The 23,284-nt window shown below is 36.8% G+C and overlaps 1 protein-coding gene across 15 annotated transcripts in view; it reads right to left on the reverse strand.

The window, feature by feature from the left end:
* Positions 1-23,284, reverse strand: part of CAMK2D (calcium/calmodulin dependent protein kinase II delta) — a 275,544-nt gene that overhangs the window by 80,531 nt on the left and 171,729 nt on the right. For all 15 annotated transcript variants that reach the window (XM_060148622.1, XM_060148635.1, XM_060148624.1 and 12 more), the window contains exon 5: positions 2,893-2,958. In XM_060148622.1, coding sequence (XP_060004605.1) covers positions 2,893-2,958 — 66 coding nt within the window. The remainder of the gene's footprint in view (positions 1-2,892; positions 2,959-23,284) is intronic.

Below are 23,284 nucleotides of genomic sequence, written 5' to 3' on the forward strand. Positions count from 1 at the left end.
GAAACAAGAGGGTAAACACAGATGAAGTGGCAGGTGAAACAAAGGTCAAAAAAAATGGAGGGAGACATTTACCATTTTGACTTAGAAATGGTGCTGCTTGTATAATATATTAATAGGAAAACTAACGCACGTCTCCAATAACAGGGAGAATTTAAAGTAAACCCATGGCATAAAACAAACTCCTCTTCAGTATAGTCATACTCTGGGGAAGGGCTAAGAACTTACAAAAAATAAATAAAATTTAAAATCCCCTGGAGCACTGGTGGTTGTTAGACACATTTTCATACACCCCAGTGAAGGAAGACTTATGCTTATTACTATGTTAAAATGCACAACTTATGCTATTCTTATTAAAGGCTCGCTGATGTCAAATAGACGCTAATTAAATTCTATGGTAGACGTCATCGATGGGCACCTATAAGGTCCCATGAGCTGTCATATGACATAGAGTAATGTAGAACATATCACACTGATGAATTCTGTACAAGTTCACTATGCGATTCAAATGCAGGTATATACAGACATTCATTCATTCTACATTCATTCATATAAGGATTAAGCAAATACTTTAATGAGGATATTTTCAATCATTTAATGTACAAAATACTACTACTCCAAAGTAAATTCTTGAATTAAAAGAAAGTAGTCACCATCTGATTTATTACAACATGTCACAAAATTGATCATGATTGTGATTTTCTAGCTCTAACTTGATTAAGTGTACCACTAAAACAGCTTCATATTGGTTGTTTTTGACTATACAGCTTATTGGAGTGTTGGTAATTATCTGTTAAATCATATGACTCTTTTTCCTTCTACAATAATGTTCACTTTATACTACCTTTTAGGAATACTTCACTCTCTCATCTCAAACCACTGGTATAAGTTATTGGGCTTAATGAATAACAGATTTCTAAAGAAGTAAACAAGAATTCATATTAAATAAAGTTCACCATATGTTACCAGTGAGAATTAATTCAATTCTTAACTTCTTGAGGACTAGTACTAAACAGATTTTTACAAATTATTTGCTCTTTATGCTTGTAGTTGAGAAGAGAATGTTTCTTCTCCTTGATTATGTGTGGGACCTATCCTAAAATGTATCCCATAGTACATTCCAAAATTTAATATAAGCATGCATATGAAATGATCCAACCAACCAAGGGTCTATCCTGTTATCTGTAGGGCTGCTCGATAGTGAAAATGGTCTCTAGATTAATTTCAACCAATATTTTGAAACACAAGAACAACCTGTTTAACATAACTTTGAAAAGCAAAATAAAGGAAATTCCCTCACTTTTTTTATTACCTTGATTAAAAAGATTACTCTTTTGGAAAGTGGGCAAATAGCTACTTCCAAGGCTATTCTGAAGCCCTTTTCAGAGGCCTAATGTGAGGAACTGGCTTAAACTGAACAAGCGATGATTCATTCGTTATAGCATAAGTGACATGGAACTTTCTATTTGACTTTGGCAGGAAACATTCCATTAAAAAATTAGAGTGTAGTCATGTGCAGAGAAGATTCACAAAATGTCATAAACAGTAGCATTAAACCAAAAAGATTAATCAGAAACTTAGAAGTGAGCCTGTATATATATACATGTGCTACTTTGGAGCGTTGGGGAACCTTCTATCGGCTGACTATCTGCTGAGGGCCAGGCTACAGGGGGATGAGCAGCCTTAGGAAGCTCTGAAAGCATTAGATAGAGAACCAGCAGGCACAGACCATCAGTAACTGAATATATATAAAACATCTCATTTATATTGCTAATAATGAGCCAAGCACTCACGGCCAGATTTTTCAAAATGAGTACCAACTGCAGAATATGTGTAAGAAATGCCAAGGAAATTAACACCATACAGTCTAAGTAATGTCTGAGCAAGTAGATTAATGTTACTTTACTCCAAAAACATTGCCTAGGAAGTCTCAAATTAGACAAAATGTTAGCCATTTTTAACTTCTGTAAAAATGTTGCCAATTAACAAGATTGGGAAATCCTCTTGAATCCTCTGAAGTACCTGAATAAATATTTTTCAAGTGAGAGTTCCAAGGACATTAATGGAATTTCCAAAGCATTAAACAGCTCATAATGCCTGAAGGAGACCACTGGGCCTTTTGGAGTCTGTTTCTTTTTATGGCCTCTGATTAGACATGGGCTGTTCATGGAACTTCTGTGATGATGGAAATGCTTTGTATCTGCTATATCCAGTCGGTTGCCACTAGCCACTCGTGCAATTAATTAAGCACTTGAAATGGGGCTAGTGCAACTGAGGAAGTGAACTTTTTATTTAATTTTAATTAATTGAAATTGAAATTAAGAGTCATATGTATAAACAACAAGGTCCTACTATATAGCACATGGAACTATATTCAATATCCTGTAATAAACCATAGCAGAAAAGAATAAGGAAAAGTATATATGTATAACTGACTCACTTTGCTGTACAGCAGAAATTAACAACATTGTAACACAGTATCAACTATACTTCAATAAAATAAATTTAAAAAAAAAGTCATGTGTGACTAGTGGCTACCATACTGGGCAGCCTAGCATCTAGAGAGCTCATAACTTTGATAAAAAAGTATATTTCTTTATTAGAAGCCATTCCAGTTAGGCTTTTTTTAAAAATAAAATATGTATTCTAACTATAGATACTAGATAAAAATAAAGTTTAGTCCAGATTCATAGTTGTTTTTTTTTTCTTCAAAGAATCATCTTGGAAATCCTTAAGAGAGAAATATCAATTAAGAGGGTCTCATCAAGAAAAGTCCAAGATGGTATTATAAAAGTCTCATAATCTTAAGCATCATAATATATTTGTAGAGAGATATACTGAACAAGTGTCATCTGAGTGCTGAGTCCTGTATCTTGCCCAGGGCAAGTCACTTACCTGGCGTCGGCTTCACTGTAATATTCTCTCGCCACTATGTCTTCAAACAGTTCACCTCCAGTAACTCTGTGAAGACAAACAAGATAGTCACATTAAAAAAGAAGAAAAAACTAGGCATCAATAGATTTGCACCAGTGTTCATACGAAATATATGCTTTCAGATTATTTTAAAAATTATTATCAAAACAGAAAGCATATTAAAACATTATAAGACTCCATAATGTTCAATTTATATTAATCTAAACATTTCCATCTTTTCTGTTTGCCTTTGCATCACTAGATCCCGAGGATACAACTTTCTGTATACCATAAATATACTCAGACATATCTTATAGAAAATGGTTTCTATGAAACTCTTCAATTCTCTAAATATTAACTGAGGTCTGACAAAGTGTGTGGAACCATTTAGCAACATTTTCTGAACAAAAAGAGAGGATAACACATCATGGGTGTAGAGTGTGAGTTTGCAGGCTGTATTTCTCTGGAGGGGCTCGTTTTTTAAACTGCAATGAACATGCCTTTATGGGCTAGAGGTGACCTTCCAAAATACATACCACTTTGGGGCTGAGTGCTTGATTTTCCTTGTAAAGCAATTTCCTTTATGTTCCATGTCTTTGCCGGTAAAGTAAGACTCAGGTTTTGGCAGTGCCTGAGAGGCAGCAGTGACCCCTTGCCAGCTAGGAAGGAGCCGTATCTGTCTGCCCTTCTTTTTTTTTTTTTTTTTTTTTTTTTTTTTGGCGATACGTGGGCCTCTCACTGCTGTGGCCTCTCCCGTTGCGGAGCACAGGCTCCGGACGCGCAGGCTCAGCGGCCACGGTTCACGGGCCCAGCCGCTCCGTGGCACATGGGATCTTCCCGGACCGGGGCACGAACCCGTGTCCCCTGCACTGGCAGGCAGACTCTCAACCACTGCACCACCAGGGAAGCCCAGCCCTTCTTAATAAAGTGAAGACTTCCCCACAACTCAGCAACTAGATTTGGTTACTCCAGGAAGTTCATTCAGACCGTGGACTTCGAGGTTCTCTAAATAAGGAGATTAACTATCTCTGGGATTAATTTCTTCTTCAGGTCCAATAGATTACTGCTTTGGGGCTACAATTCCCTAACCAGTGATTCTCTGGCTTAGGCTTTTCTTCTCCCTGCTTAAAAAATGACTTTTTAAATTTTAAAAAGTCATGTAATTTTGTGGTAAAATTTTAAAATATGGAAATGTACCAAGTCCTTCCCTATCTCTTAATCCCAATTCCACTCCGGGGAATAAATCGATTTTAACTTTACGCGTGTCCTTTCAACTTTTTGTGTATCTTTTAACATTTATACTTTTCCCTTTGCAAACACACACAAAGAAACACTTTTCTCACTAAAGTGCGCTTGTGCAATATACAACAATTAGGCTAATCGTGTTTTTCATTTTACATTAAATCATGGGCACTGTTTCATGTCAGAAGCATTTTTTTCCCTATTTAAAATAAGTAGTGTGTATGCGTGTGTGCACGTACATCTTTGAGAGTATTATTAGAAGATAAATTCTTAAAAATAAAATTACTGGGTCAAAGAGTATCCACATTTAAAATTTTGTTGGTAAGACAAGGAAAATTACCTTCCAAAATGGTGGTACCTCCAACATTTTGAAAGTACTGACAGGCCCACATCATTACTAATAATGGTTATTGTCAATAAACGAAAATGCCTATCTAATTGGAAAAAAGTTAGCTCATGTTAATACGAATTTGAGTATTAGTGAAATGAATCATTTTCTTATGTATTTATCAGTCATTCCTTCCTCTGTTATGATCTGACTTGATTTTAAAAGAAACTTTCAGCTTTGGAGTTTAATCTCATAAGAGCTAACATTTGTTGAGTGCTTTCCATGTGATACACAGTGTGCTAAGCTTTATGTTAACTGATAAATTCTAATAATTTAGGACAGTTTTACCACTAGCCCAGTGTATTGATGAGAAAATGGAAGTACAGAGAAGTAACTTGCCCAATTTTACACAGCCTTGAGTGGCAAAGGCGGGCCATCCACACCACAGCCCATACTTTTGATCATTACACAGTACAGCCCTTTCAATAATTACACTGTCCATTTTTCTAGAGATTTAGAAGGTATGAGTCATTTGGTCAAGCATCAAGTGAAGGTATAAAACTTGCTGTATGTACATTAGAGAGTGTGAGATAAAATTAATCTAAGATAGTTTTTTGTTGTTGTTCTTGTTTTTTACTTTAATAAGTTCTGAAATATCATCAAACGATAACGATGTTCCAGGGATCACCAGTTATTACTCGTCTGTATTTTCCTCTCCTAAATGAAAAGATGTGATACTATAAACTGTACACTTGTCTGAAAGTTTACCCAACTTTCCCCCATCTCCACTGCATTCTGGGTATTTTTAAGTCCTTTAATGTTGAAGTTACTATTTTCAATTCTATTACTTTTACATATAAAATGGACATCTAAAATGATTATTTAAAGCTTCATATGGGCTTGTTATGAAAACTATGGTTATGTGTACATGTAATTTCATTTATTGGCACAGCTAAGTTTTTCTCCCAATTAGAATCTATGATATTAATGCAATCATAAAGTGTGCCCTAGACAAATTATGATACAAAGTAATTAAATATTAGACAGAAAGAACTTCCAACAAATCTATTACTGTCTCTATAACGATGATAACAGTTTTGTGGGATTTCTTCCTTTGAACGTGACCAACGTAGATATGATATATATTCATATTTATCTTTGTTTCTGACCACAGGTAGCAAGAAAATCTGTATATATTACAAACAATTTTGGATTGTTAAAGTGTTTAACAAATATTGATTAAAAAGTCCATTTTCACTAATAAAATTGCTACTGCATATATAGTAGCTTCTTAAATATATTATATACTCCATGCGAATCGTCAGATCCTAAATCGCTAGGATCAGGACTTACGGATCTTTGTTACCTTAGCACCGAACCCAGCAACTAACACATAACATTTGTTCAATTAATGAGTACTGAAATAATGATTAAATGAATTAACCAAGTCAGAAAATCATGCTACCCATCTACTGTAAGTTTAGAGTTTACATGTGCTTAAAAAGAAAAAGGAAAACACTAAAATTTAGCCATACGTGACAACAGGTTTTATTTCTTAAGGGGTTTGTATCTAAAGAAGAATACTGAAAAGTCAGGTGTAACTATTAAACAAATTTAAGGGGTATAGAGAGCTTTATGTAGAGTTGGAGATTACGTAGTCAACTGTCTCTGACAGTACTCTTTCTCATTTTCTAGCATTCATTTTTCTCATTATTTAAAAATATCCTTGTGCAAATGAAGCCATTTTGTCATTTTTGCTATATGTATGATAAACGTCTGAGAAGGAAAAAATGGAGTTCTAATAGAACACACTGCCTTAAAGAGAAGCTTGAATTTTCTAACTTTAACACATTTCTATACTCACATGATTGTTTAATGGAGCACAAAATTAAGCAGCAGTTATTACAGATTTTGGAAAATTTTTAGTATGCTATGTGAAGTTTCACACAGTCACAAATTAAATCAGTCTCATGAATAAACTGTTAGATTAATTAATTAGAGATTTTGCAAATAAAGTGGGGTCAGGGATCTGTATGATATGAGGCATATCAATTATATATTTGAAGCATTAATTATCATTTATGAGCCTCTATAACCTTAGAGCTTACAGGAAATAAACGATAACTCTAGAACTATGAAAAGATGAGACTCTATATACCAAAAAGATTTTTGTTGTTGCTGTTATTTATGGGAATGCTGATTCATTTTGTGCTATTCAGCAAGAATGAATTATTCATGCTCCTTGTATATATATTTGTGAATTATATCAGAAATAGTTGATAGTAGTTTCACCTTGAATAAAACATTTATAAAATTTTGAGGATTACAGTTTTGCCTATGACACTGAGAGCAGCTGCTAGCATCCAAGATGTCAAAGATTGGACTTTGGAAGAGAAAATGGTTCCACGTTAACTCCAGAACCAGCACTGATGTAGAGATTAGAGCATGCCCAAGGTAGTGGGGCAAAACCCATGAACCTCAGGCTATAGCCACATTGGAAAACAGGAACCCAGAGCAGGGCCCAGCTAACACACAGTGAGGAGGCAATCTCTCCAATGCAGGCAGGGCCAGGAGTGTCTCCGAGAAAAAGGAGTAATTCCCCGTGGAACTCCAAGTATAGAGCTGAAGAACAAACCCAATGAGCAGAGGCCACCGGACCTGAAATCCAAGGCTCTGAACAGAGACAGCAGAAGTCATGTTAGCAAAGAATCACCATAGTCAAATTCTTTGTTTGTTTGTCCAAAAACATTTCATATGCTGACTTGCATTTGGGTGACGGGTGTGTCTTCCAGTGACCTCCTGGGCAGAAGCCGTGAGTGGTGACGTGTTCGCCTGTGCTACCTGCATGGTGCCCGGCACACTGCCTTCCATACTGTTGAACGATAATGGCAAATATCCATTGGGAGCTCACCATGTGCCAAGCCCAAGCACTGTTCTAAGTCCCTACGGGTTGTAACGCAACAACCTCATGAGGTAGATACTAGAGCTATCATTTCCGTTTTATACACAAGGACACTGAATTAGTGGAGGTTAAGGACTTTTCCCAAGAACACACAAGGAAGAAAGGGTTTGTTTATTCCCATTGTGCTACCCTAATTGTTTCCCCTTGGACACAAGCTGGAGAGCAGGAGAAGAGCAGGTCAAAGATCTCTGGAGAGCCCAAAGGGTCACGTGAAAAGACTGGGAAGAACAGTGACATAAAGGCACTCCCACTTATATCCCCTTTAATTCTTAGATTAAAGTAAGACCAACTGCTGGTGAGGGCTGGTCAGAGTGAAGCTGATCACGGTTCATTAACAGGAGTGTTACTGGTCTTCCTTCACCAAGTGGGATGGTCCCTTGAATAGGCAAGACTGTCAGCACCAGGCCCCACAATAGGTGCCAGTAGCACTACCTTGTCAATCCCACTATTCCCAGTCACCCCAAGGTCCCCCTAGTGTCCCTGATGAGAACCACTGAGCTAAGGGAACAGTCTATGGAGATACAATTGAAAAGTCAGGCCTTCTAAGCACCACCTTCTAACATATATAGTCAACCAAGCCAATCTCTGTGCACACATCTGTGATGGAACATTGTATCTTCAGTACTTTATAGCATGTCTGACAGATAGAAAGAGCTTAATAAATCTTTATTGAGTAGATAAATTATCAAATAATTAAATGGATGAATGAAACCAGTCCACAATTTTATGGTTTAACCCATATTTAAGCTAGAAACTGAGGGTAAAGAGGCCCAACTACCTTTCATATTATTTATCTACCAATCTCTAGACAAATCCTGCTGACTTTATCTCCAAAATGGATCTGAAATCAGTACTTCTTTCCATCTCCACTCTAATGTCACCAGTCCAAGTCATCACTGTCTGTCACCTGCATTACTGCAATGGCCTCCTCATTGGCACCATCTCCTCTCTTGCCCCTCTGTCATCAATTCCCCAGACAGTAGCTTTAAGTGTACATCAAATCTTGTCTCATGGCTACATGAAGCTCTTAAATACCTGTGCACTGCTTTTCCAGGCAAAATCCTTACATGACCTGCATGTCTCCTGACCCTCCTTGCTGCCCCTCTCCATCCTGCTCCAACCACAGCAGCCTTTCTCAAGTTCCTCAAGTACACCAAGCTCCTTCCCATCCCCAGGCCTTTTCACGTGCTGATCTCTCTTCCAGAACATTCCCAACGTCTTTACCTTTACTATTTGGTGAGTAAATCCCTCTTATCCTTCAAAACTTGGTTTAAATTTTATATCCTCAGACCCCCTACTCATCTAAGTTATCTTACCCCCTTAGAACCCTGTATTATACTCCATAACACTTATCACCATTATAATCACGTATTTCTTTGTGTACACATTTGTTTAATGTTTGTCTTTCTACCTGTATGGTTGCTCTGGGAGGGTAAAATCTGTTCCTGCTTCTTCACTATAAAATATAAGTGATGACACATAGTGCCTGTGACAAGCTCAATAAATGCTCATTAAGTGAATGATCCCAGGGTTTTATATTTCACAGAGAGCAGACGTGTGGGGTGATCACATATCAAGGCCATAATGTTGATGCTCCTGACACCATATCACTTATCATTATATTTTATAAGAAAGCAGGTATCTCTCAGGCAGTTTTCCCCTGGAAATCATATATTTCAGTTTTGGATCTTATAGTATCTTTCCCATAAGACAGAGTTTGTCTGTGAACTAATCATGTCTAATCACAAATGCAGGAAGTACTTGTTGAATTCATTACAAAGGCACATACTTGGATCAGAGATTGAGAAGGGAATAAAAACATGGTGTTTTGAGGGCAGACAGCAGAAGCAAAAACTACAATCCTGCAGCCTGTGGAACAAAAAACACATTCACAGAAAGATAGATAAGATGCAAAGGCAGAGGGCTATGTACCAGAGGAAGGAACAAGATAAAACCTCAGAAAAACAACTAAAAGAAATGGAGATAGGCAATCTTCCAGAAAAAGAATTCAGAATAATGATAGTGAAGATGATCCAGGACCTCGGAAAAAGAATGGAGGCAAAGATTGAGAAGATGCAAGAAATGTTTAACAAAGACACAGAAGAATTAAAGAACAAACACCTAGAAGAATTAAAGAACAAACAAACAGAGATGAACAATACAATAAATGAAATGAAAAATACACTAGAAGGAATCAATAGCAGAATAACTGAGGCAGAAGAATGGATAAGTGACCTGGAAGACAGAATGGTGGAATTCACTGCTGCAGAACAGAATAAAGAAAAAAGAATGAAAAGAAATGAAGACAGCCTAAGAGACCTCTGGGACAACATTAAACGCAACAACATTCACATTATAGGGGTACCAGAAGGAGAAGAGAGAGAGAAAGGACCAGAGAAAATATTTGAAGAGATTAGAGTCAAAAACTTCCCTAACGTGGGAAAGGAAATAGCCATCCAAGTCCAGGAAGCACAGAGAGTCCCAGGCAGGATAAACCCAAGGAGAAACAGGCCGAGATATATAGTAATCAAATTGGCAAAAATTAAAGACAAAGAAAAATTATTGAAAGCAACAAGGGAAAAATGACAAATCACATACAAGGGAACTCCCATAAGGTTAACAGCTGATTTCTCAGCAGAAACTCTACAAGCCAGAAGGGAGTGGCATGATATATTTAAAGTGATGAAAGGGAAGAACCTACAACCAAGATTACTCTATGAGTAATGAGATACAGCAAGGATTTCATTCAGATCTGACAGAGAAATGAAAGGTGTTACAGACAAGCAAAAGCTAAGAGAATTCAGCACCACCAAACCAGCTCTACAACAAATGCTAATGGAACTTCTCTAAGTGGGAAACACAAGAGAAGAAAAGGATCTACAAAAACAACCCATAACAATTAAGAAAATGGTAATAGGAACATACATATCAATAGTTACCTTAAATGTGAATGGGTTAAATGCTCCAACCAAAAGACACAGGCTCTCTGAATGGATAAAAAAACAAGACGCATATATATGCTGTCTACAAGAGACCCACTTCAGACCTCGGGACACATACAGACTGAAAATGAGGGGATGGAAAAAGATACTCCATGCAAATGGAAATCGAAAGAAAGCTGGAGTAGCAACACTCATATCAGATAAAATAGACTTTAAAATAAAGAATGTTACAAGAGACAAGGAAGGACACTACATAATGATCAAGGGATCAGTCCAAGAAGATATAACAATTATAAATATATATGCACCCAACATAGGAGCACCTCAATACATAAGGCAACTGCTAAGAGCTATAAAGGAGAAAATCGACAGTAACAATAATAGTGGGGGACTTTTAACACCTCACTTACACCAATGGACAGATCATCCAAACAGAAAATTAATAAGGAAACACAAGCTTTAAATGACACAATAGACCAGATAGATTTAATTGATATTTATAGGACATTCCATCCAAAAAAAGCAGATTACACTTTCTTCTCAAGTGCACACAGAACATTCTCCAGGAGAGATCATATCTTGGGTAACAAATCAAGCCTCAGTAAATTTAAGAAAATTGAAATAATATGAGGCATCTTTTCTGACCACAACACTATGAGATTAGAAATCAGTTACAAGGAAAAAAAATGTAAAAACCACAAACATATGGAGGTTAAACAATACGTTACTAAATAACCAAGAGATCACTGAAGAAATCAAAGAGGAAATCAAAAAATACCTAGAGACAAATGACAAGGAAAACACGACGATCCAAAACCTATGGGATGCAGCAAAAGCAGTTCTAAGAGGGAAGTTTATAGCAATATAAGTCTACCTCAAGAAACAAGAAAAATCTCAAAATAAACAATCTAAACTTACACCTAAAGGAACTAAAGAAAGAAGAACAAACAAAACCCAAAGTTAGTAGAAGAAATCATAAATATCAGATCAGAAATAAATGAAATAAAAACAAAGAAAACGATAGCAAAGATCAATAAAACTAAACGCTGGTTCTTTGAGAAGATAAACAAAATTGTTAAACCATTAGCCAGACTCATCAAGAAAAAGAGGGAGAGGACTCAAATCAATAAAATTAGAAACAAAAAAGGAGAAGTTACAACAGACAACAGAGAAATACAAAGCATCCTAAGAGACTACTACAAGCAACTCTATGCCAATAAAATGGACAATCTGGCAGAAATGGACAAATTCTTAGAAAGGTATAACCATCCAAGACTGAACCAGAAAGAGTTAGAAAATATAAACAGACCAATCACAAGTAATGAAACTGAAACTGTGATTAAAAACCTTCCAACAAACAAAAGTCCAGGACCACATGGCTTCACAGGTGAATTCTATCAAACATTTAGAGAAGAGCTAACACCCATCCTTCTCAAACTCTTCCAAAATATTGCACAGGAAGGAACCCTCCCAAACTCATTCTATGAGGCCACCATCACCCTGATACCAAAACCAAAGATACTACAAAAAAAGAAAATTATAGACCAATGTACTGATGAATATAGATGCAAAAATCCTCAAAAAATACTAGCAAACAGAATCCAACAATACATTAAAAGGATCATACACCATGATCAAGTGGGATTTATCCCAGGGATGCAAGGACTCTTCAATATACACAAATCAATCAATGTGATATACCATATTAACAAACTGAAGAATAAAAACCATGTGATCATCTCAATAGATGCAGAAAAAGCTTTTGACAAAATTCAACACCCATTTATAATAAAAACCCTCCAGAAAGTAGGCATAGAGGGAACCTACCTCAACATAATAAAGGCCATATATGACAAACCCACAGCAAACATCATTCTCAATGGTGAAAAACTGAAAGCAATTCCTCTAGATCAGGAACAAGACAAGGTTGTCCACTCTTGTCACGATTATTAAACATAGTTTTGGAAGTCCTAGGCATGGCAATCAGAGAAGAAAAATAAATAAAAGGACTACAAATCAGAAAAGAAGAATTAAAACTGTCACTGTTTGCAGATGACATGATACTATACATAGAGAATCCTATAGATGTCACCAGAAAACTACTAGAGCTAATCAATGAATTTGGTAAAGTTGCAGGATACAAAATTAATGCACAGAAATCTCTTGCATTCCTATACACTAATGTTGAAAAATCTGAAAGAGAAATTAAGGAAAGACTCCCATTTACCACTGCAACAAAAAGAATAAAACACCTAGGAATAAACCTAACTAGGGAGACAAAAGACATGTAGGCAGAAAACTATAAGACACTGATGAAAGAAATTAAAGATGATACCAACAGATGGAGAGATATACCATGTTGTTCTTGGATTGGAAGAATCAATGTTGTGAAAATGACTACACTACCCAAAGCAATCTAGAGATTCAATGCTATTCCTATCGAATTACCAATGGCATTTTTAACAGAAGTAGAACAAAAAATCTTAAAATTTGTATGGAGACACAGAAGACCCGAAATAGCCAAAGCAGTCTTGAGGGAAAAAAACAGAGCTAGAAGAATCAGACTCCCTGACTTCAGACTATATTACAAAGCTATATTAATCAAGACAATATGGTACTGGCACAAAAACAGAAACATAGATCAATGGAACAAGATAGAAAGCCCAGAGATAAACCCACGCACCTATGGTCAACTAATCTATGACAAAGGAGGCAAGGATATACAGTGGAGCAAAGACAGCCTCTTCAATAAGTAGTTCTGGGAAAACTGGACAGCTACATGTAAAAGAATGAAATTAGAACACTCCCTAACACCATACACAAAAATAAACTCAAAATGGATTAGAGACCTAAATGTAAGGCCAGACACTATCAAACTCTTAGAGGAAAACATAGGCAGAACACTGTATGACATAAATCAAAGCAAGATCCTTTTTGATCCACCTCCTAGAGAAATGGAAATAAAAACAAAAATAAACAAATAGGACCTAATGAAACTAAAAAGCTTTTGCAAAGCAAACTACAAACAACATGAAAAGACAACCCTCGGAATGGGAGAAAATATATGCAAACTTATCAATGGACAAAGGAGTAATCTCCAAAATATAGAAACAGCTCATGCAGCTCAATATTAAAAAAACAAACAACCCAATCCAAAAATGGGCAGAAGACCTAAATAGACATTTCTCCAAAAAAGATATACAGATGGCCAAGAAGCACATGAAAAGCTGCTCAACATCACTAATTATTAGAGAAATGCAAATCATAACTATGATATCACCTCACACCAGTTAGAATGGGCATCATCAGAAAATCTACAAACAACAAATGCTGGAGAGGGTGTGGAGAAAAGGAAATCCTCTTGCACTGTTGGTGGGAATGTGAATTGATACAGCCACTATGGAGAACAGTATGGAGAGTCCTTAAAAAACTAAAAACAGAATTACCATATGACCCAGCAATCCCACTACTGGGCATATACCAGAGAAAACCATAACTCAAAAAGACACATGCACCCCAATGTTCACTGCAGCACTATTTACAATAGCCAGGTCATGGAAGCAACCTAAGTGCCCATCAACAGATGAATGGATAAAGAAGATGTGGTACATATACACAATGGAATATTACTCAGCCACAAAAAGGAACGAAATTGGGTCATTTGTAGAGATGTGGATGGATCTAGAGACTGTCATACAGAATGAAGTAAGTCAGAAAGAGAAAAACAAATATCGTATATTAATGCATATATGCGGAACCTAGAAAAATGGTACAGATGAACCGGTTTGCAGGGCAGAAATAGAGACACAGATGTAGAGAACAAATGTATGGACACCAAGGGGGGAAAGCGGTGGGGTGGTGGTGGTGGTGGGATGAATTGGGAGATTGGGATTGAAATGTATACACTAATATGTATAAAATGGATAACTAATAAGAACTTGCTGTATAAAAAAATAAATTTTTTTTAAAACATGGTATTTTATGATTCTTGGGAGATAACTAGCTATGTTTATATTCCATTTTTTGAAGAACTCAACCCATATACCTCTTTTTAATTTTTTTACTATAATTGAGTACAGAGATCAAGAATATCTATATGTTCAACTTCTGTTTGACATTATGCCCCTCTCATATGTTCAAAAACGTTCAAAGTTCTTGGTGAATGATGAGTTTTAAGATGAGTCAAGCGGTGCAACCATGACACGAGCAGAATGAGATTTGTCAGCCAGTTGTGATAAAGTGCCAACGGTGGGCATGCAGGCGGCTGATGCAAACTTGGGATGGACGGATTCAAAACACAGTTCTGGTTCATTGTTAATGCCACTGTTAGTATCTTTTTTTAGCTAAGATCAATTTATTATGTAAGTTATTTTCTAGCTGAATACCCAGTATTTGATAACACCTCTGAAGTAGTAGATTATCTGAGGCTGACCAGAAATGGTTTTCTCAATGGATGCCAAATTGTATGATGAAAATCAAAAAAGGCTGAGAGTTGCTTTAATAGAAGGTCCAAAGAGATTCTTATTGATTCTGATGTAGATAGATTTGTTGAGGAATTACAGTAGAGATAATAAAACTGAGACAGGCCATTGGAAGTGTTCCATTCAAAACCTGAGTCAGGCCAGGAGGAAAGGCAGCACACTGGGGGAGGCTCAGTGTGGGATATTAAAGCAGGACAGTGTATTCATTGGCACTGTCCAACTTGTAGCATTAAGCAGAGTGGGGGAGTGGACTGGGGTGGCAGGGTCTGAAATCTTTCAAAGGAGCACTTACTTTACTCCTGTTTTTCTGTGTAATCAATCTTTCCCTTCAATATCATTCTGGATTTCTGTATCCTCCCTCAATTCTAAAACTCATGCCAACTCTGCTTTTTAATCCCCTCCTCATTCCGTCTTTCGCAAATGCAGATGAAAAGTTTGAACCACTAACAAAAGTTCATATTCTTAAAGTTTTTTCCTCTTTGATGACCAAGAAAAAGCATTAATGAAAATAGTGCTGCTAACCACAATTAAGGGCACATAGAATAAAACAAATGCAGAAATGAGATAGGTTATTTTTGTTCTGTTAACATCACAGACCTCCTCAAGTGAGCAAGTCAGTCATTAAGCTTATTATGTGTGTGTGTGTGTGTGTGTGTGTGTGTGTGTGTGTGTGTGTGTGTGTGTGGTTTAACAAGATGCCTTAATCTAAGATTGCTTAAATGCTCAGGCAATATTTTGCAAAGACGTACATTTCAAAATGAATGCTTCCTGAAGGCAAGGAATAGACCACGATTCTATACATTAAAAAAAAAAGTTTGATACAAATTAAAATCATAGAGAGATACCAACTCACACGGCTTAAGATGGTTGCTATAAGAAAAACCAGAAAATAACAAGTGTTGGTGAGGACGCAGAGAAACTGGAATACTTGTGCACTATTGGTGGAAATGTAACATGTTACAGCTGCTGTGGAAAACAGTATGACAATTCCAAAAAAATTTTTTTAAACAGAATTACCATATGATCCAGCAATTCTACTTCTGGGTATATACCCCAAAGAATTAAAAGCAGTTTCTTGAAAAGATATCTGCACTCCCATGTTCACAGCAGCATCATTCACAATAGTTAAAACATGGAAGCAACTCAAGTGTTCATTGGCTGATCAGTGGATAAGCAAAATATGGCATATGCAGACAATGAAATATTGCTCAGTCCTAAAAAGGAAGTAAATTCTGACATATGCTACAACATGGATGAACCCTGAGGACACTAAGCTCAGTGAAATAAGCCAGTATGATTTCACTTACATGGGGTACATAGAGTAGTCAAAATCAGAGAGACAGAAAGTAGAATGGTGCTTGCCAGGGACTGAAGAGAGGGAAGAACGGGGGGTTATTGTTTAGTGGATGCAGAGTTTCAGTTCTGCAAGATGAAAAGAGTTCTACGGATGGAAGGTGATGATGGTTGCCCAACAATATGAATGTGCTTAATGCCACTTAACTGGACATTTAAAAATGGCTAAGCAATTTTTATGTTATGTACATTTTACAATACAATTTTTTTAATCAAAACAATACTTGATGATGATAATAATGGCAGTGAAAAAGAGTATAATGGAATGCAGACTAAATAAGTATTGCTACTTCCTATTCCTCTGTGGGTCCCAGAGGGATTTAGGAAATTATCCATACCATACACTTGAACGGTAATAAACAGTTCTACATCATCCAGTTGTTTGTTCCACTGTTACTTTTCACTTTTAGGCAGCATGGTCAAATTGATAATGAAGTAGATTCAACATAATATCAACTGGTTTGTTATTAGCCAATTGTGTGAGGTCAGGTCAGGCGAAAAATTTTTTCCATGCTCTAATAAAATGCAAGAGAAAAGACAGCATTCCTCCCTATTCAGAGCCACGAGATAAGGGCTGTGCAATTTGTGCTATATACAAAGGCACAGCCAAGGAGGCAAGGGAGGGCTGCAATCCAGCCTTATTCCACTCTCTAAGCAAAGTGCCCATACCAGGAGCTTTTTCTAATGGCACAGAAACACCAACAGGCTAACAGTGGCTCTATCCATATCTGACCAAGTTCCATGAGTAATTCGGTTCACATTATCCCCAACTCACCAAGATATGACTGCCATGACCCCAGAACCCCTCTGCAATACCCAAGGACACTCAGCAAGGCAGACCAAGTGTTCTCAACCTGGGCATATCAAATTTGAAAGTAAATGCTCTTTCTGTAGTGTCTATGAGGTGTGAGCCATTTATAAAATTCTTTATAAGTCCTAATGGAAATCTTGAAATGGAAATTTAAGGCTGTGCAAGCTGTGTTTGGAGATCAGCAGAATTGTTTGCCTCTCTCATGTCTTATCACAGAACATACCTTCTTTTGACTTGATCAAAAGAAGGGCACATTATCTCCTTGGGCACATTATCTCCTTGGCAATTGATGACTTGCAATCACACAGCTTTGCACCAGTCCCACTCTTAGCTCACCAAAAATCTAGCGTGGCACATGCACATATTTTCTAAGGATGGAGGAGTTGATAAAATAATACGCTCAGCTCTCCAGAAGAAGACACACAACAGACAACACAGTGCCTATGCCTATATAAAGAGAAAAAAAATGAGAAAACTGATAATCCATCCAGGTAGACTGTGGTGTATGCCCTGTTGGGGCATCAGGCTCCCCTGCCAAGCATGGGCTTCTGTCCCTTAGATTTCCAGTCCCTGGAGCCGAAGCTGGGCCCACACCCAAATGTGCAAGACACTCTTGGAGGTGAGGGATCTGGCTGAAGAGAGTTGGTTACACCCTGGACCCACAGTTTGGCAACAATAATCTTCAGCTGAAGATGTGAGACCAAAGGAGAAATATCTCTCAACGCTCAGGTAATCTGCAATGTAATTAAATCATAGAGAGAAAAATTCCATTCTTATAATTACTATCTAATTTTCTGCTTCACCTACCCAAGCTAACTGCATATCCTTTCACATTTTAAAAAGAAGTTAATTTATATATTTATAGCAAGTTTTTAAAAAATAGTGAAGTCACTGATCTTTATTTGCTGACCTAAATATTTTTAGTAATTTCCTATAAATTATATATTGTATTTATTTTGCATATATCATATATATACATATAACATCACACTTATCAAAAAATAGATTCTCATTTTAAGAAGTGAAAGAAAAAATTCTAACATATATCATACATCTCAACAAGATACCTGATATCCCATACTCTAATGTACATAAAAAAATAAAAGCCAGAAACAGGAAAAAAGCACTCACCATTTACAGATTTATATATACTACAGATATTCTAAAGAATCACAAGAGACTATTATAAAATATGTTTTTAAAAGAGTGGAAAAGTCCACCTAATTGGAAACAATTTGAGTCCTGTGAAGAAATCTATTAACTGCACAATTGAAATTCAGTAAATCTATCAAGTTCTACTATATAACAGATAAACTAAAATCTTGATACTTGTGCTATCTCTTAGTCATTTACGAGACTAAGTTTCAAGCAATGCAATGTGGATGTGACTATTCTAAATTTACCTTCATATTGAAATCACTGTCATTTTAAAAAATCTCTTGTATTACCACAATTTTTGCTCATATTTTATTATTTATCATGCCTGGATGATCAGAGGAAAATAATCACTTTTAAAAAAATATCTGCCATTAGCCCTCTGACGAATGTTACTAAGTGATCATCATCACCTTATAAACTACATATCATTAATTTTTTTACATATACTGAACCACTCTAGGACTCCTGCTGATGTTCTGCTGAATTTTCCTGTGAATTCCTGTTTTCATTGTTAATGCCAGGGCAACTGCCTTTGACTAAAAATATCACTGCAGCTAAGTTTTGTTTCACAAGTTAATTGGGCTGAAACAGTTGGCGTATCTCAGTAATTCATCTGAAAGTTGGCTTTAGGCACCAGAAGAATGAACCTGAATTTAGCCACAAAATGTTTGGATCATCTTATGAAAGCAGCAAAGCCACTGTAAATGATGGGCGAATTTATACTCCCAACTAAGATTCTAACATATTTCTGACCAACATTATTCCAGAAAGAATCCTGGAATAGAGGTGACAGATGAGTGAACCTAGTGATTCAATGATACATGCCTGTAAGACAATACTCCAAAACATTGGGGTTTTCCAAGATGACAGGTATGAGTTTTGACTCTTCAGGAGCCCGACAGACTCTCTGTTGCAGAGGACATACTGTTCTTGGGGATCCCTGTGGGTGTGTAGATGTTTACAAAGGAAATACTCAAGCTTATGTGGCTGCAAGCTATTAAATGGTGCTTGCTGGGACTTCCCTGGTGGCCCAGTGGTAAAGAACCCACCTTCCAATGCAGGGGACACAGGTTCTATCCCTGGTTGGGGAATTAAGATCCCACATGCCACAGGGCAACTAAGCCCACATGCCACAACTACTGAGCTCCCATGTTGCAAACTACAGAGCCAACATGCCCTGGAGTCCTCGAGCTGCAACGAAGAGCTGGCGTGACGCAACAGAAAAAAGATCCCACGTGCCTCAACTAAGACCCGATGCAGCCAAAAAAAAAAAAAACAGAGAGAGAGAGAAAATAAATAAATAAAGTAAATATTTTTCTTAAATGGTGCTTGTTGTTTTATGAATTCAGGGAATAGCAGGAATTTCCCCACTAAGTTCTCCAGTTAGAGACACATTTGTTCTCACATTTTCTTCCTGATAATACAAATAACCATGAGGAGCTAAGCTTGTCACCTATACATCAGCATTTTTTACATACTAATTCTACAAATATTACCGAACTGTATCCCTAATATGTACAAGGCTTGCCCGTACTAACAGACAGGGATATAAAGAATCAAGTTGTAACTATCATCAAGCATTTGGTCTATTGGAAAAAGCAGAAAAATAAATCGAAAGGTATCTTTCTGTGGAACATGCTTTAAAGCATAGGTCTGTTTTTAAATCCTTACGACCTGGTAATCCTAGTAACTAGAAAATCTTCTCATTTACATAGGAAGTATGTGCAACTGTAAGTAAAAAAGTTCCACCCAATACTCATTGGCATGATAAAAGGAAGGAAAATTAGCATGAATGTGGATGGTGTAAGAGCTCACAGATAAATAAGCAGTAAGTACCATCCACCCTGGAGCATTATACCAATGCATGCCCAATGTCAGTAAGGCTGGGGGTCCTCTCATAGCTTGTCACCTATTGCAGTTTATGAGAAATTCCTGCTACTTTCTCCATTTTCACAGAGGGCTTTAGACCACTGCTATATGAATTCAAAAAGTTACACTCTTTATACACAGGATAAGCAAAAAGAGAGGAGGGAGGAATAAATTCACAGAGGATAAAAGAGAGGAGAGAATGATAAATTCTTTCTGGGAGTCAGAGAAACCTTGAAGACTGATGTGCTGTTGGAGAAAGAATTTACATAAATAAGGAAGAGCTGGCCAGGAAGAAACGTGGGACAGGAATGCCCAGGCAGAAATGCGAGTTTAGTTGGAGAAAGATGGAGAGAGAAAGGGATCAAAAGGATTGGAAATAGGAATCTCAATCTCTTCTTATTTGGTCCCAATATTGTTTCCTTCCATTGTTCGCAATAAATACCCAGGATATACCTATTACTAAAGGGACTTACAGAAGCTATATTCTCCCAAATGCTATAAACATTCTCTTTGGTATGCTCTAGAGATCATGCTTTCATACTGGAAACTGGTAGTAAGTTAATTTCTAGTATCACAACACTTTCCCAAATATCTGAATAAAGACTCATCAAACTAGAATCAATCTAGTTTTTGTTTTTGTTTTTTAAAGATAATGCTGGATTAATTTTCACACAGGGTTACAGAAATAATGCTTCTTGAAGGGGTATCTAGGGCAGTAATCTCATTTTTAAAAATATACCAAAAATTAGTCCTGGTTTTATTCCCAATGTTTTGATTTAGTCAATAGCAAATAAGTAACTTGTTTCTAGGTTTAGCATTCATCCTCACAAATTCTTCTCCATGTTTCAGCTTGAGTACCCACTCTATTGCCAATATACTACACTTATTACCGGACAACAGATTTCTTATTTTTTACTTTGTATTTTTAGTTGGGTCTCTGGAATATTACTGAATGATTTATTGCACATGTGTATGCACACACTTGCACACACACCCACTTACTTCATAAGTATGAAAAAACATAGCTCCATTTGCTTTTGTAATTTTATCTAACTTTTTATTGGCTATACAATGTTCAACAAATTTCAAAACAAATAATGAGAATCACAGTAAAGCTATAGGAATTCAGATTAATTAGCTGAATAGGCATATTTCTGAATTATGGAATATTTTTCTCAGGAAATGAAGCTATATTTCTTTTAAATAAAAGGTAATAAAGCCTTCTTTGCCTCCTTTGCAAATTAGAGGTTCTGCCAGAGCTCCACTAAGAAACAGCTAAGAATCGTACATCAAAATGCTACAGGCAAATTATTGTGTTATGTACTTATTTGAAATCTCATTTATACTCACTTTCTTAGCATACTGCTTATCTAGAATAGAAAGACAGACCTAGGCCTAGATCACTCAATTACCATTTTAGAAAATGAATAGTCTATTTGTGTATTGTTTAAACTAGCTTCCAAGAGGTATGTAAGACAGCTTATCATCTGTCAAATCACCTAAATTATCTCATTTTCTCACCTGAACTCTAAGTGCATGTTCTAATGTTTCTTATTGAAGTTAAAATACAAAAAGAGTAACAAATTTGTACTTAATAGCCACCTACAAGAACCTATACAATCTTAGCTTGCCTCCATTTTTTATCACAACAGCTCAGTAAGAGGAAATGTGCTTAAACTTAATAATTAATTGTGCACTGAATCAAAACTATTTATTTGTTGCTTATTATGTGCAAGCCACTATGTTAAGTGCTTAATTTATTGGTTTAATCATTTGGTTTAATGGAATTAAAAAAAATAAACAATTAGGTTCTCAGGAATATAAGGCTTAATTTAATTAATTACTGCAGAACTACAAACTCCTAATTCACAGTTTGCTTCATCACTATTCAACAGTAAGACAACATGATCTTCAGATGCAGATTTAAAGATGAAATATATCCTATATACATATTAAACACAGTATTTGTAGGAATTATTACTGATAGCAATTCATCCCTGGAATACAAATGTTAAGTCAGTATAATGCTAATTAGCTTTAGCACGATGCCAAATGTAAAGCACACTCAGAGGCTCTGGACCTGGGTGTTTCAAGTCTAATGTGTAGGTTTCCTTCACTGAGAGCATTCTTTCTGTCTCTGACAGAAGCCTCACTTCTCCTTCCTCTTATATATCCTGCCCTCTCCTGCCGCCAGCTCCACAGGGAAGAGGGTGTTGCAGACATACTGAACCATTTTGTGGGACCCTAGAAAGGAAACCATAGGATGCTTCAATGTCTTGTCACATCTCCAACTCTAAGATGGCAGGTTGCTAGACGGGTAGATTGATGGATGGTACTATTCTGAAGTTATCTAATGTTGGAGAAGGAAAGATGATTCACTAGGAGGCACTTCTCAATATCAGAGGGAGCAGAGGTGGTGGTAGAATTCTATTTTAATCACTTGGATGTTGTCTATTTAACTACATTATTCAAGTCGGAATATACCTATACTCAACTCTATATAAAGAACAAGTAACAAGCAAATTCAGCATAGGATCATATATCCCTATCAAGTTTGTATTTTGCTTAAGCAATTTTTTTTTTTTTTTTTTTTTTTTTTTGCGATACGTGGGCCTCTCACTGTTGTGGCCTCTCCCGTTGCAGAGCACAGGCTCCGGACGCGCAGGCTCAGCGGCCATGGCTCACGGGCCCAGCCACTCCGCAGCATGTGGGATCCTCCCGGACCGGGGCATGAACCCGCGTCCCCTGCAAAGGCAGGCGGACTCTCAACCACTGCGCCACCAGGGAAGCCCCAAGCCCCTTCTTGATCTCAGTGATCTCCTCATCTATTCCACACTGAGGGGATGATCACCTGAACACTCATCAACATTCTCAAATCTCATTTATGTCCCTGTTCATCTTATACTGGGTCTCTCCACTACTTTTGACACTGCAGACCATTAGCTCCATATTCCCTTGTTTCCATGAGAATCTGTTCCTAGGAATTTCCTCCTGTCTCATTCATAGACATTCTTTTTTTTTCTCAGTCACCTCCTTAAGCTTTGACATGCAATAAGGTAATCCCTTGTGAAAATGATACTTCCTATGATTTAAACTGGATATGCATGCCAATGAATATGGAACTTGGATGTCCCACAAGCACCTTAAACTCAATTAACTTTATTTGTCTTTATCCCAAGACCTGCTTCTCCTCCCATATCCCAAATCTCCTTTAATAGTACAACGAAG

This window comes from Lagenorhynchus albirostris, chromosome 4 (genome assembly GCF_949774975.1).
Source record: "Lagenorhynchus albirostris chromosome 4, mLagAlb1.1, whole genome shotgun sequence".
Lineage (NCBI taxonomy): Eukaryota > Metazoa > Chordata > Mammalia > Artiodactyla > Delphinidae > Lagenorhynchus > Lagenorhynchus albirostris.